Source organism: Macaca thibetana, chromosome 11 (genome assembly GCF_024542745.1).
Source record: "Macaca thibetana thibetana isolate TM-01 chromosome 11, ASM2454274v1, whole genome shotgun sequence".
Taxonomy (NCBI): Eukaryota; Metazoa; Chordata; class Mammalia; order Primates; family Cercopithecidae; genus Macaca; species Macaca thibetana.
Genome location: NC_065588.1, coordinates 31,071,262 through 31,086,580, shown reverse-complemented (window position 1 = coordinate 31,086,580; position 15,319 = coordinate 31,071,262). Strand labels below are relative to the sequence as shown.

Here is a 15,319-nt window from a genome sequence, read left to right as displayed (position 1 = left end):
TGTGTTAGCCCAAGAAAGGTTGTACAGCCACCTTCTTGGTTTAAACAATCAAGTGCTCGATGTTTCAGGGGCTGTTGCGCCAGGATGTGAATTACTCAGGATCCCCAGCTTTACCTCTCGCTCTGTCCTTGGGCCAGTTCTGTCACTGGTTCTTTCAGAGGAGTAGACAAAGCAAAGAAAGCTTTCTCGGCCATGGAGTTTGCTGTTTGCTAGTGCCCTGGCAGAGATGCCTGTCTCCACAGTCCTGCATTGGTGGCTGAGTGCATGTGTGCGTGCATATGCATGTGTGTGTGTGCATGCACACTTTTTTCTGACCTCAGTTTCAAGCTGTTGCCTCCCTGATGTGTCTGTTTAGTGACCTGGACCAGAGAGATCGCCAGTACTGTGTGGGATGGGAGTGAACGCAGACAAGTCTCTACAGAAGAGGGTAAAGTGGAGCTGAGAAGAAGCAGGGAATCTTGCACCAGACTGTCCAACAGCTGCTGTGCCCCTCCCTGCCTCAAGCCCCAGAGGGATAAGGCTCACTTTGTTGACTCCCTGAAGTGCAGAAGGGTAGGGCAAGAGGTGCCCAGCAAGCCTTTAGGCAAGCACAAGGCCCTGACCTTCATTGACTCTCCACATCTCTCCTGCATGGCCCAGGCACAGGGCTTGGTTCCCTCTGGGCAGGCCGCCTAGACTAAGTGACAGCCAGGTTGAGATGCAGAGGCTGAAGACGTTCATTCTTCATGGATCAGCCTGGATGTCTGGACAGATCTCATGAATGGATGGTGTGAGAGGAAGTGTGGAATGGGAGGCTGTGATCGGTGGCTTGGAGAGCACAGCGTGGTCAGGTGCTAAAGCTTAGGCTTCCCTTCTGGCCTTTGAGATGGCCAAGGAGAAGAGCTCCTATGATTACACTATTCTCCAAACACTCCAATAATTCTGAGTGTCTCCCACTAATGCCTGGGTGACCCACACACTCACCCAGACACTGTCGTTCAGCCTGTAACCTTTGGATGGAGCACTGGACTCTGTGACCCTCAAGGTCCCTTCTAAACTGAATATGCTCTGACCCAGGTGTGCTGTTCTTTCCTTACTATAATGGGAGCAAGGAGGCACTGAGATACCTGAGGCTTCTAGGGTCCCCCCACCATACCCCCATATCTTGCCCTAGGGTTCTGGGCTAGGTGCTGCAAGGAGCCCTCCCTTGTTACCAACCAGATCTCTGAAAGCCACTGCTCCATGAAGACCTCTCCAGAGATGGAGGGCAGGGTGTGCCCTGCACACATCCTCCCCCTTGGCCTCTGGTCCCTCTGCCTCCCATCAGGCTTGTCCTCCCCAGGGAAGCAGACTCTTAGAGGTGATTCCAACAGATTGTAATGCACAGTCCAGCTCCAGGCATTACTTGCTCCACATCTCAGCCCAGTTTCGTCATCTGGAAAATGGGAGTGAATATGACCTCTTTGGATGTAGAAGAGTGAGGTGGGTGACAGCGTGGGCTTGGAGGCAGACCACATGCCGCTCACCAGCAGTGTGTATCATGCATTTTAAAACTCTGCATTTCTTCTGCCTCCACATCCCTACATGCGGGCTGTGCGCACCTGCTGGGGTGAGCAGATACGCCAGGGCTGGCCCTGCTACAGGTTCCCCTTGCTACCCTCCCCTGACTGTGATCTAATGATATTCAAATGCACCAATGGAATCCCCTCCTGCCTTTTCTGATGGTGCCATCCTGACACTCACTCTCTGTTCCCTGCCTGCTTGGGGAGCCCTAGTTCTCCACCCGTGTGACCCCCCACCCCACTCCTGGTGGAGTGTGCAGTGAATCTGTCTAGGACAGGGTGTCTGATCTTTTGGCTTCCCTGGTCCACACATAAAACACGCTAATGATAGCTGATGAGCTAAGAAAAATAAAATCACAAAAAAGTCTCATGTTTTGAGAAAGTTTGCGGATTTGTATTGGGCCGCATTCAAAGCTGTCCTGGGCTGCAGGCGGCCCGTGGGCTACGGGTTGGACAGGCTCGGTCTAGGACCTATGAATCTGGTAAACTCTGTTGTCCTGTGCCCCCTCCTGTGGCCACACCTGACTGACCATCACCTAAAAGAACACAACTGCCAGGTGACTCTGGCAAACCGCTTCACCTGCCTCTGCTGTTTCTTCCCCGTCCGTACACAGAGTAAGAGTTGCTGCTCTTCGGGGCAGGGCGAGGACTGAGTGAGTTGATGCGCATGAGTGTTGAGCACGGCACTTGCTTGGCACAGAGTTCAGATTACCGGGACTTTGCAGGTTGCTGTAGTGAGGATACAGGGAGGTGGCTCTAGTAAATAGTGGCCATTTGTGTTCTAAGTGGGCTCAGGGAGGAATGCAGGGCCTGTTTCCCAGTGCTGCAGAGGAGCACTGGCCTTTAGTGGCTCTACAGAACCAGGACAGATGGCTCTGGGTCAGAAGGAAGGTGCTCGGTGGGGGCTTCTGCATTCCTTCTCGAGCTGTCCAGAGGTGAGTCCTGTCCTCTCCGAACTAGATGACCCAACGGAAGGAAGGAGGCAGGTGAGGGCAGGCGGCTCAGCAGCCTGCTCATGGGCAGACCTCCAGGCCTGAGGTCCAGAGGCCCAGCCTGAAGCCTGAGGCCAGGCTGAAGGCCCTACTTGCTAAGGGGTGCAGAGCCAGACAGGATACAAACAGGCTTGCTGACACTGCAGAGGAGAGGGGTTCTCTCTCTGGGCCCAACTGCACTGATCCCCGTAAACCTCATGGCTAGTCAGTGCCACCCACAGGGAATATCCCTAGACACCCTACATGCCTGGTTTTAGTCAGTCATGTCATGTGCCTTCATCCGGCTACGTTGGTCAGATCTGGGATGGGCTACATGGCTCTCAAGGACCTCAGCTGACCGACCTGCATCGCCCTGCTGGAAATCCTCATGGTAGGCCCCATGTGGGGGTGGGTGGTGGCGTGGCTGGCTCTCAGCACACGTCCCACCTGCTGGAAAATAGCTCAAAATCCAAACTCTGGGGGCCTTCAGTTTAGGAGACTTAGGAGATAAGCAACCAGTTTTAACACATGAGCCTAATTTAGATTCTAACTCAAATGTAAACACAATGACAGCTTATGGTTCAATTGGGAAGATGTGAAGCTGCCTGGGTATTTCATGATATTAAGGAATGACTGTTAATTGTTTTAAAGTGTGATAATGGTAATGTTATCACGTTTTCTAGAAGAGGGTCCTGAAGTTTTAGAGGTACACACTGAAACACTAACAGATGACATGCTGTCTGGGACTGTTTCAGAACCACCCTGGGGTTAGGAAGCGGGCAGGATGCAGGTGAGAGAGTGGATGGAACCAAGATCGGCTATGAGATGGTAATTGTTGAACTTTGGGTGAAGGGAAGACAGAGCTTCATGAAAAACACTCGTTATTTCTGTATATCTTTGAAAACTGCCATAATAAAACCTAGAAGGAGGAAGGGGAAGAGGAGGAGGAAGAGGAGGAAGGAGGGAGAGGAAGGGGAGGAGGGCAAGTAGGAGGAGAAAGAGAATGAGAAGGAAAAGGGATAAGGATGAGGGGAAGGGTAGAGAGGAGGGGAAGAAGGAGAGGAGCAGGAAGAAGAGGAGAAGAAGAAATGGAGGAGGAGGCAGAAGGGGAGTGGGAGAAGGAGACAGAGATGGAGATGTGGAGAAGGAGCTGCCACTGCAGCTACTGAGACGGCCCTGCTTGCTTGGGTCCTAGGAACCCGGAGACCGTGGCAAACACCAGACCCAGGAGCCGCCACCCCCTCTCTGGCTCTCCCACAGCCTCAGCCCCTCCCACTCCAGGGCTGGGGCCCCTCTCGCTTGCTGGAAACCTGACTGGGTGGTGCAGGGCTCCCCCTCCCTGCCAAGCACGGGGTGGGCACTGACCGTGGAGAGGCAGCCCTTCTGCTCCCGGAGGATGGCACCGAAGCCCAGGAAGCCGGTCACCATGACAAGTGCGCCCGCAAAGATGAGGATGTAGGCGGAGGCGGCAAAGGTGCTGGAGGCCAGGACGCTGAGGTAGCCACTCTTCTCCACCAGGGTCCAGATGCCCACAGCCAGGACGGCTGCTCCCCCGACCTGCAGGAGACCACTGGGTTAGAGCAGGGGGTGGTGGGGGCCTCAGCAGCTGCCATTTATTCAATGCCCACAGGGCGCCAGGCACTTCTTTTGCACCGGCTCATTCATTCCTCCAAAGGAGGCGAGAATGGTATGGTTACCCAATTTTATAGATGAGGAAATCGAGGCTGAGAGAGGTTAGGAGACTTGTCCAAGGTAAGCAGCCTGTAGAGCCAGGTTTGGAATCCAGGTCCGACTGTGAATTCGGTGCTTTTTACTGTGGTGGCCTACTGCATATGAGGCCGGGGGAGAGGACTGCAGTTTCAGCGATGACCAACGTATCTGAGTCCCTCTGCCTCCCTGACTTTTCACCTCCCCAACTCCTGCCACCCTTGGTTCCTCTCCCCTCAAAGCACTCCTTCCCTCTGTCCACACTTCCCCGGTGGGGCTTGTTCCAGCACCGCCCCTTGTTTAATCCTTATGTTTGCCCATTTGGGAAGCACAGCTGGGCTTTTTATCCCTACTATACATAGGAAGAAACTGAGACCCATGGGGGAAAGGTAAATTGCCCGAGGTCCTGCCTCTAGTTGGGGGCAGGGGTAGGGGCAGAGGCAGGACGAGAACTCAGAGCCCAGGGCCTGCCCACTCAGTCACGCTGCCTCCATGATTGACGAGTCAGGGTGCTTGACAGGCTGGAGCCGCCTGGGACTGCAGGAGGAGAAACTTTTTTGCTAACTGTCTGATTCTCCTTTGGTCCGGAGAAGAAGGGAGGGATAGATAGGACCCTCCTGACTTGCAGATGGGGGGACGCCTCCTTAGAAACTGGAGTTGGGAAATAGGGCAGGGATGGCTCGGCTTGGCTGATTCTATTTGCAATGAAGCCAAGTTACGCTTTCTGTGACTGTTGGACCCGGCAGGGCATAATGTGTGTGTATGCACACATGCACAGCATCTTCAGCATGCCAGGTGGGGAGTACGAGGGTGTTTGCCCAGGATTTGGGGACAGAACCCCTGGGACCTCTGACTGTCTCTGCCATCTGCTCCTGGGAAGGTGGACTTCTGCCGGCTAGTCTCCCTGCCCCCATTTAAGGATGGGTCTCGTTCCTCTAATGGCTGAGGAATGCTTCCTCAAGGGGTCCTGGGTGTGGTCAAAGCTAGAGAAGTGCCCTGGGCCCTGTCCATGCCCCCCGAGCCTTGTTGCCGAGAGGAGCTCCCCATCTGCCCCAGGAAGACTCCACACAACCTACCCTGTCATTTCCCAGTTCTCCTTCTGGGCATTCACAGACATTTGTGGATCTAACAAACACATATTTACCATTTTCTCTTCTGAGCTTTGCAACAGTTCTGTGGGCATGCAGCAGGGTGGCAGGGCACATATTCTGCATTGTGCAGATGAGGAAATTGAGGCTTGAAGAGAATAAGAATGTGCCCAAGACGACACCATTAGAGTTTCAGAACTGAGATTCAAACCCACGTCTCCTGAGAGAGCAAATCCACGACTCTACCCAGATCCCACAGACTGGGCTGGGCCTGCTCCTCTACTTCTCCGTTTGTAACAGATACTATTTCTTCAAAGTGCCATTTTATCTCCACTGGCACCTCCACCAGGTGAAAGAGCCAGGTGGAAGGACACCATCTGGGCTACAGCAAACAGAATGGGAGTGGCTATCACGCAGATTTCTTCAATTCCATGATGCACACATTTTTCTCTCACATTTTAACATCTCTACAATTGGGATGTATCTTATGACTGATGGTATTTTATAATTATACTTGGCAGTTTTTCTTAGTGGTACAAAAAAACAAATAGTGTATCTTACCACTGATGATATCTTAGCTTCAGTGAAATCCTAGAATAGGTTTTAAAATTCTCTGTGGGTATAGGTTATCTGTGGCTCACACAACCTCCATGACCAGTGAGGGATTTCCTGAATTTGGGTCAACAAAATTGTGTAAAGTGAGGGTTTGCAGCCAAATATCCTGCATGGAATTCTTTTTGCCCCCTTCAGCATGCCTGGAAGGCTTGGGTGAGGGTCCCAACTTTGCATAACTAGCGGTGTGACCTCAACATAGTCCCTTAACCTCTCTCTGGACCTCAGCTTCTTCATCTCCTAAATAAGGGATGTATTAGACCAGTGGTTCCCAACCTGTAACTACTAAGAACCCCTTTGATTACTTTTCCCCATGGATCCAATGTTTTGAGGGCCTCCACCCCTCTCCCAGGCTTATCTAGGTGGTTCCCAGCCTATAACTACTGGGAAGCCCTTTGATTGCTTTCCCCAGGATCTAATGTTTTGAGGGCCTCCACCCGTCCCAGTCCTTAGGCTTAGCTGTAAGGAATGAGAAGGTTTCATTCCTTCAGAAGACCTGCTTGGGACATGGTCATCTCTTTAGAAAACAAGCTTTTCTCTGGGCAGGAAAATGAACACTGCTCACTGTTGGATGGGTCACCAGAGGGGGTCACGGGAGGACAGAAGTCAGCAGCCTGGGTTCTAGTTCTGACTGTGCGCCTGACTAACCACACGCAGCCCCTCTAAGCCTCAGTTTCTTCATCTGTAAACTGGGGGCACTGGATGGGAACATCTCTGAGGTCCCTTCCACATGGTTAAACTGCCCCTCTTAGTACTGGAGGTCAAGCTTCTGCCAAAGAACCTCCGGCAAGATGGTTCTGAACCAGTGGCTCCTGGCTGTCACTCAAGCCATCTGGAAACTGCCTAAGTCAGCAGAGAGCAGCAGAAGAGGCAGGAAGAGGGACTGATGGGGTGGGGAAAGATCTGACACCACTGAACTATTCAACAACCATTGGCATACAGTTGATTCAACAGTATTTGGCTCTTTACAGAAACTGGTGTGGTATTCCGTGAGGGTAATAACTACATTTTCCTTTTCTTTTTTTTTTTTTTATTGCTCTGTCGCCCAGCCTGGAGTGCAGTGGTGCGATCTCGGCTCACTGCAACCTCCACTTCACAGGTTTTCAAGCAATTCTCCCACCTCAGCCTTCTGAGTAGCTGGGATTACAGGCATGCACCACCACACCTGGCTAATTTTTGTATTTTTAGTAGAAACAGGGTTTCACCAAGTCAGTCATGCTGGTCTCAAACTCCTGACCTCAGGTGATCCACCCGCCTCGGCCTCCCAAAGTGTTGGGATTACAGGCGTGAGCCACCAGGCCTAGGCAATAACTACATTTTTCAAAGCCATAGCCTGTGGCTGACTAGCCGGCAAGCCCTGCAGAGGGTGAAGCCAGGCAACGGAGGATGCAAGCCGGCCAGGAGGGGCGGAGCAGGCCACCCCTGCTGTGTAATTTTAGGAACTTTCCATTCATAGGAAAGAAACATGATGGGGTGAAGCATTAACCTGAGTGGCTGCACATGCCTAAGGGCTGAGAGAAATAAGGCAGCAGACCTGGAGGAAAGCAGGCAGAGGGTATAAAAGTGACTGTAGGCGTTTTTCTTTGTGTCTTGCTACCACAGGGCTTCCACAATGAGGGAAGGAAAGGGATGGGGCAGGAGCCAGGACCACTTGAATCCCAATACAGAAGGATCCTCTGGGCAGGGGAGTTCTCCACCCTCAGTGAGGAGGAGCCCATGGCTCAGGACGCGGGAAATGCACAGGGTGAAGGGAAGTGCACAGGGTGATAGCAGACTTTGTGTTTACTGGCCACCTGCTACATGCCAAGCCCCACACTGGACTGAAAAGCCTTTGGGGTTGGACAGGAGCTCACCCATGGGAACCACACTCATCATCTGTGCTCCTCCTCCCTGCTCAGTCTCATCCATGGTGCCATCACCTACCAACCTCAGACACCGCAGGGTCACTGTAGGCTCCTCCTCCTCTCAACGACAACCATGTGCCAATTCCCCTCTGCCCTCAAACCTGTCTCCATTTCCCCGCCACACTGACCAACTTGGTTCCCCACCACAGTCGGCTGCCGGCTCCTGACTCCTGCTCCAGCCACAGGCTGATTCCCCAAGGCACCCCCGGCTGAGAAGTCCCCACCAGCTCCCACGCCTAGGGCACCCAGCCCAAAAACTCTTTCACATGGCCTCGGGGCTCTTACTGTCTGGCCTTAACCTGACTTTTTGGCATCATCTTCTGGTATTTTCCTTCCCCACACCTGGGTTTTTTTTTGTTGTTTTTTTTGTTTTTTTTTTGAGGCGAAGTCTTCCTTGGTCACCCAGGCTGGAGTGCAATGGCGCGATCTCGGCTCACTGCAACTTCTGCCTCCCAGGTTCAAGAGATTCTCCTGCCTCAGCCTCCTGAGTAGCTAGGATTACAGGGGCGTGCCACCACGCCTGGCTAATTTTTGTATTTTTTTTTTCCTGGGTTTTAATCACTTTGAACTAAGTAGTTGCTTTTTCTTGAAAACAGTGTGGTTACCTAATAACTCAGGCACTATTAGCAGAGTGGGAAATAGGGTGAACTCTGCGACGTGGCGCGGTGTCTGAGTCCAAGCCCCTCTGTTTACTGGCTGTGTGGATTTGGATAAGCAAGACAGCCTCTGTGGGCCTCAGGGAGGCTCTTATTCCTGCCCACCTTTCACACATTGTTCTCTCTGCCCTTCCTCTTCCATTGAACTCCTACACAGCCTCTAAGGCCCATTTTGAGATTTTGAGTGTGGCACCTGCTCTGACTGTCCTGGGCAGGTGAGTTCATCCCTCTCCTGCAAGCCTGTGGTGCTGCTCACTTCACAGCAGCCCTCGGCACTTGGGGCAGGGGGCCCCTCACTCCCCTCAGAACACAGCCCAGCACACGGCCTGGCACCGGGGAGCCGCCCCAGTGAGTGTGGGACTCAGTGGATGGGGCTCTGCAGAGGGCTGTGGAAATGGCACCTGCTCCCCTACCTGCCTCTGTCTGCTGAGCTCCTAGGGCAACAGCTAGTGTTTCTCTTTCCTGCTTTATGGCTGTTTTGATTTTTAAAGGGGCAGTCTACAAAGTCCCAGCAGTCCCAGTGAGGAATGGGTTTTTCTCTGGGTCATTAAGAAGAGGCTCCTGGAAAGGCTGGGGTTGCGCCCTAGGTATCTTAAGGTCAGACTGATGCTTGGTTACTCTCATTCCTTCTTTCAACCAATACCCACTGTGCACCTGCTATGATGATGCCAGGCTCTTGGGCCATCATGGGGCCCATGCCTGACACTGCCACTGCCCCTGCCCCAGGATCACTTGTAGGACACTGGGTTGAAAGACCTGACTTAGTAATCACCAGGGTGCTATGAAGGAGAAGTGAATGGGTCTAATATGGGGAGCAAACACAGCGTGGGGGCTCAGGGAGAGGACTGGGAGACCAGGTCTGAACAAGACTCAACTTCTTTTAAAGAATGGTTTCCCATTCCCACATCAGAAGAGTCAGCTGAACCCTGGGCTGCAGTCCTGATACAGCACAGCTGAGCCCTATGCCCACACGCAGGCAGGCACCCCAGTCCCATGCCCGAGCTGCCGAGCTCTCCAGGAGGGCACACAAAAGCATGCATCAGGTGCTGCTGCTCACCCTCCTCATGAACGACCTTCTCTGAGTGCCAGGCATGCATTTCTCTCCGGCTCTGCCCATGCTCCTGCTGCCTTGGTTTATGGAATCTTCAAGGATAGGCTTGTCATGCTAAGGGCTATTTTCCACTTTGAGGCATCCTTGTTTTTGGCTCTCTGCCTTTAACCTCAGAACACTACCTCCTCTGCTGTCTTCCCCACTCCCATCTACCCCTATAACAAGAGCAAAATCTCATGAGTCTTACTGAAGGGTTGAGCTGGGAGGGAACATGTGATCATCTGTTCATCTTCCAAACCCAGCTCAGAGCCCAGAGGAAACCTTCCTTGGAGCTGTCCCTGCCCCATCTCCCAGCAAATCATTCTGTCCTCTGTACCAACTCCATGTCTTGCACATGTTTGTATAATTACACTCATAGTCTATTTATTTTATTGGATACCTTGTGTGCCTCCTCTTTTAGCCTCTTGATTAAATCTCGTTCATCTTAATATCCCTAGCAGAGGGCTACACATGGATGGAAGGAAGGAAGGAAAGAAGGAAGGGAGGGAGGGAGGGAGGAAGGGAGGACAGGAGGACAGAAGGAAGCAGGGGAGGAAGGGAGGGAGGGAGGAAGGGACTGATTGATTTCAACCCCTTTTATATTCTGGATGGAGAAACCAAGGCCTGGAGAGAAGTGAGTTTTCCACAGTCCCACAAGAAGGCCAAAGGAAGTGTGGAGAGCAGAAATTAAGAATCCTAATGCTCAGTTTAGTGCCCATTTAACCAACCGGGCTGCTGACCCACAATGAAGCTGCTTGGCCTGGGAAGCAAGTCACTGGTGTCTGGGCTACAGCAGGCCTAGAGTCCTGAGCTACAGCAGAGCAGCTAGAAGGGGTTACTGTAGGCTTCGTCCTGACTTGTCTCATCTGCCATGGCGCTGTGCAGACCAAGTGCACATCCCCCTCAACTGTGACTCTGCCTCCCAGCAGATCCTGACAGCACAGCGGGGCAGAAGACCATGGTTGGGGGGCGGTGGTCCCAGGCCATTCAGCATCTCAAGTAGGGGTGTAGCAGAAAAGCCATCACCTGCTCTTTCTTAGATGGCAAGCCTGGAAAGTGGGCAGTGGCCACATTCGGTGGGATGTCGATGTACCAAGAGAAGGGCTTTGAGCCTCGGCAGAAGGTGCTTCCCTCCCACGGCCTCCCTGACTCCCGAAGTGATGCTCTCAAGTCATCTCACTCCCCTGCTGGGGCTCAAGTCCTCCGTCTTCTCTGCTACCTGTCTTAGCCCCATGTATCCCTGGTCCCTGAGGAAATACCAAGGCCTCAGCTAATGCTCAAGGGCGGGACACAGCTTGTGGAGCAGAGGCAGCCTCTCCAGGCAAGGGGGCAGCTGCTTCCTCAGTGCTCCCCATAGCCTGGCAGAGCGCCTGAGAGGCTAGAAAAGGTTTGATTATTAACACAGCCAAGCGGCTGACTAAAATAATCAGTTAGAGAACACCATTGCAGGGGCGATGGGAGCCGTAGGGAGCCATGGAAGAAAAGGGAGGGGAAAGAAACACATCTCCTGGGTGGCCACAGAGGAAACCCTGGACCACATTTTCTTTTACGGTTGCAAAGGAGGCAAGAAAGTGTCAGCATTTTTGGTTCCTTCCCTGCTCTGTAGGATCATCCAATCAACACCAGCTTAACTGAAATTCTAGGTGGTGGAGGCCGGGGCGGGAGGCGGGAGTGAGGGACAGGGTGGTGGGGAAGGATTGCCATCTGAAGGCTGACCTCGTTCAGGTGGAGGTGAAGATGACTCTGAATTTTTCAAACTTTGGAATGTGACCCATTAGGGTTGTGATTAAGTTTAGTGGGTTGTAAGCTGCACTAAAAACAAAAAGAAGGAAATAATCAAAATAGAAAAAAAATCTGAGCGCATCACGCAACATAAGGGTAAACTTACTTTGGTGAACAATGTTTCACATAACTATTTCTTATGCTTCCACGTATATCTTACATGGGACATGATCCCAAAAGTCTTAAAGCCAGCGCTATTGGAGACTGAGGTTGAACCTTGGTCTCCTGTTTACAATGAAGAGCTCTACCATCCACCATCCACACGTCCCAGATGCCTTTTTAGGTTAAGGACTCAATCTTGACAATTTCACCTTTTAAATCCCTTCACTCTCTGCAAATACTTAGATCCCCATTGACACTCCCACAGTGCAAGTCACCACCATCTCCTGCCCTGATCAAAGCAAAGTCTAGAGGGAATGTCAACAGTGGCTGTTCCTGGGGTGGCCAGTGGTTTGGGTTGGACTGGGTCCCCCAAAACATATGTTGAAATCCTTACCCTTGGTACCTGAGAATGTGGCCTTATCTGGAAATATGATATTCACAGATGTAATCAAGTTAAGATGAGGTCATTAGGGTGGGTCCTAATCCAACATGACTGGTGTCCTTGTAAGAAGAAAATGTCACGTGAAGACAGAGACACACAGGGACAACAGTGTGTGATGACAGAGGCTTTGGAGACTGTAGCGATGCAGCCACAAGCCAAGGAGTGCCAAGAACCACCAGCCACAACCAGAAGCTGGGACGAGGCAAGGAAAGATTCTACCCAAGTCTCATAGGGAGCTTGGCCCTGTGACACCTTGATTTCTGACTTTTAGCCTCCGGAACTGTGAGGGAATAAATTTTTGTTGTTTAAAGCCATCCAGTGTATGGCACTTTGAAATGAACATAGTGAGATAAAAACAATTTTCATTTTATGATACTTTTTAATATTTTAGAGATTATCTGTAGTGGATACATAAGACTTTTATAATCAGGAAATAAAGTTATTCTTAAAAAGAAATGCTTACTTAGCAAGAATCCTTATCGCCCTATTGGATTTGTCCCTCAGAATGGAAACCATCTCTACCACACAGTTTCCTATCCATATCAACACAGCTTTATTACTGCACCATCTTCACCGTCACGACTTCAGTACTGCAGGAAACTCTCGTCCAGGAAGGTAAAAGTGACAAATTATTTTATTATTCCTTTCAGGAACTTTGCAAACATTTAAACAAATAGCAGACTGCACAACTTTTTAATAGATAGCATCTAATGACTGGTCTATTCTCCAAGGCTCTTCAGAACTCTTGCCTTGCCATGTCTACCCACCCTAAACTCTCACGTCATGGTCTTTTCCAATCTTAAGCAAGCCCCTGTAGGAAAGACCCAGAAAACTCAGACATGTCCCCCACCTTTGCACTTGCCTTTCTGAGATGCTTCTAAGACTCTGTCAAGTGTCTTCTCCCTTACCATGGTAGCAGGAAGCCCAGCTATGCCTTATCATGGGTTGATTGGCTGGTATTTTTAGGCATTTGACATCTAATATATTCAAAATACTACATTCATTGAAGGCAACCCCAACAGGCTAGAATTTATCATTGAATTGTAGCTGGGGAAACAGATTCCTGGAAGTTAAGTAGCCTGCCCAAGGCTCCACCATTAGTAGTCAGCAGAGCATGGGTCCAGCTGCCTGCAAAGCCTGCACTCTTGTCACCCTTCTACCTTCTCAAATTTAGTGAGACTGTCGTAACAAATATATACATTCCAGTGTCTATTTTTGGGAACTGATGGTATTCTGCTCCCAATTACCCAGATGATTGCTTCAAGTGGACAGACTACACCCCTCTGGAAGACCTCACCCAGACAGGCTCCTGAGGGGAGTCGCCATAGAGATCATTTTCATCACAGGCAGCAGTAGTCGGAGCCTCCAGGACTTCTGTTTCTCTGCCCTGGGCCTGGAGAATGTTAACCATGAAAGGCGAATGGACTTCAGTGGAAAACAAGTTATTATTTCAGGCAGTCACATTTTCCAAAAGGCACTGGTGCAACAAGTTAGTGTGGAAGAAAGAACTGGACCCTTCATACAGTAGGGCTGGAACACAAAGCTTATTTTTATGTTTGTGCCTCTATTCAGATACCAGGTGGTACGAACTCCATGCCAACCTGCAGACCCAATTCTTCTCTTCCTTCTCAGTAGCAAATGTACATATTCGCTTTAAAGTGGGAAGAGTTCATCCATGGTTGATCGTTGATCTTTGATTTGGAAGATATCAACCTCAAAGTGGTGACACAAAAAAAAGGTGGCTTGACTCATTCAGTGTTCTGGGAAGAGGATGTGTGTGCAAAATTCACTCACCCAGAAGAAGAAGTTGAAGACAAAGAGTAAGTACTTCAAGTAGACGATCAGCCAGTCGTCCTGCTCAGTCTTATAGTGGGCCATGGCTGCTGGGCCTGCAGAGAAGACACATATGCTGGGCCAGGGAATCACCAAGAACCACCTTGTCCTTCCCAGTGCCAGAGGATCTTGGCAAGGTTCCCTTCGAAGGGCTCATTAACCTATCTGCCGGGGGACTTTGAGGCTATGCATGGGTAGCATGGAGCAAAGATCTGGGAATTGCTAAGGACATCAAATAGAGGTGAAGTGGGGCAGAATCTTCCAGAACTTTAGATGTCAGTTTTGTCCTCCTGACAAAGTTCTAACCCACAATTCTCCCACAGACTTTGCGCTGGTCTTACTGTATTCTTAATCTCTTGTCCTGTCTCATCAGGGTTGCAGGACACAAGTTTACCTGTCTTACACACACACACACACACACACATATTCAGCATCACTACTTTGCATAGGAAACTTGCACTCTGCATCATTTGAAAAGGACTCTGAATCCACAGGTGCGGCATGAACCCCAGAGCAGAGCACCTGTGCTGGAAAGGGCCCCAGTGATCACCCAGTCCACCCGACCTGGCTGCTGCAGCTTGACTTTCCAGATGAGGAAGCAGGCCCAGACAGGCCTGGTGGTTTGGCAGGAAGAAGTACAAGAGCCCCTGGAGTCTGACTCCCTGGGTTCACACCCTGATCTGTCACAAGATGTGTGATACTTTGGGCAAGTTATGTGACCTCCCATCCCTCAGCATTCTCATCTGTAAGTGGGGATAATGACACATATATCATAGGGTTGTTTTGAGGATTAAATGAAATAATCTATGTGAAGTGTTTAACATAGTCCTTGGCATGTAGTAAGTGTTCAATCAATGTTACCCATTATTACATGTCATAGAACTGGGGTGACGGCCTAAGACTCCAGTCCTAAAACTCCCGTCTTTACCCCAGCACCATGCTATCTCTTGTCCTGACACCACTGATGGACTCTCTGGGAAGTATGACATCAACGGTGGTGATAAAGGCAGAGAGGGCCTACTGTGCCTGGTAATCTTGTTTGCTTCTCTGTCTGAACCTCAGAAAGTCTGAAGCCTTTGTAGTTTCCCCTTCTTGAGCTACATTTGCCCCGGGAACGTGCACACCCACACTCACAGAGTAGTTGGTCTTTAAGAAATTACCCCCATTTTGGGAACCTCTTTTATTTCAGAACCATAAGCAATGAGGCACAGCTTATGCTTATTCAGGCAGACGATCAGCCAGTCATCCTGTTCAGTCTTATAATGGACCATGGCTGCTGGGCCTGCAGAGAAGACACATAGGCTGGGCCAGGGGGATTTAGCATTTCCATCTCTTCCTCCATTATTTCCAACCCCCAGTTGGGCCCTCCTTTCATCCTGTTCTTGCCTCCTGGACTGGTGCTTGGCCACGCCCCAGTTATTTCCTCTGAGCCACTGTTCTGCCTCTTATTTCAAGCTCATGGGCTCACTGAGACAGGAAGAGAGGAAGAGAGAAAAGACAATGTGGCTGACTTATTTGTGATTTCTATTTGCAGACTTTGAAGAAGGCAATTTAAGACTGCTAGTCTTCTCGTTAAAAAAAGACAAAACTC

The 15,319-nt window shown here is 50.6% G+C and overlaps 1 protein-coding gene across 1 annotated transcript in view; it reads right to left on the bottom strand.

The window, feature by feature from the left end:
* TSPAN11 (tetraspanin 11) overlaps nt 1–15,319 on the bottom strand; it is a 70,891-nt gene that overhangs the window by 29,505 nt on the left and 26,067 nt on the right. The window contains exons 2-3 of the mRNA XM_050750337.1: nt 13,690–13,784; nt 3,878–4,069 (exon numbers count right to left, since the gene is read on the bottom strand). Of these exons, the coding sequence (XP_050606294.1) occupies nt 3,878–4,069; nt 13,690–13,773 (276 nt within the window). The 5' untranslated portion in view covers nt 13,774–13,784. The remainder of the gene's footprint in view (nt 1–3,877; nt 4,070–13,689; nt 13,785–15,319) is intronic.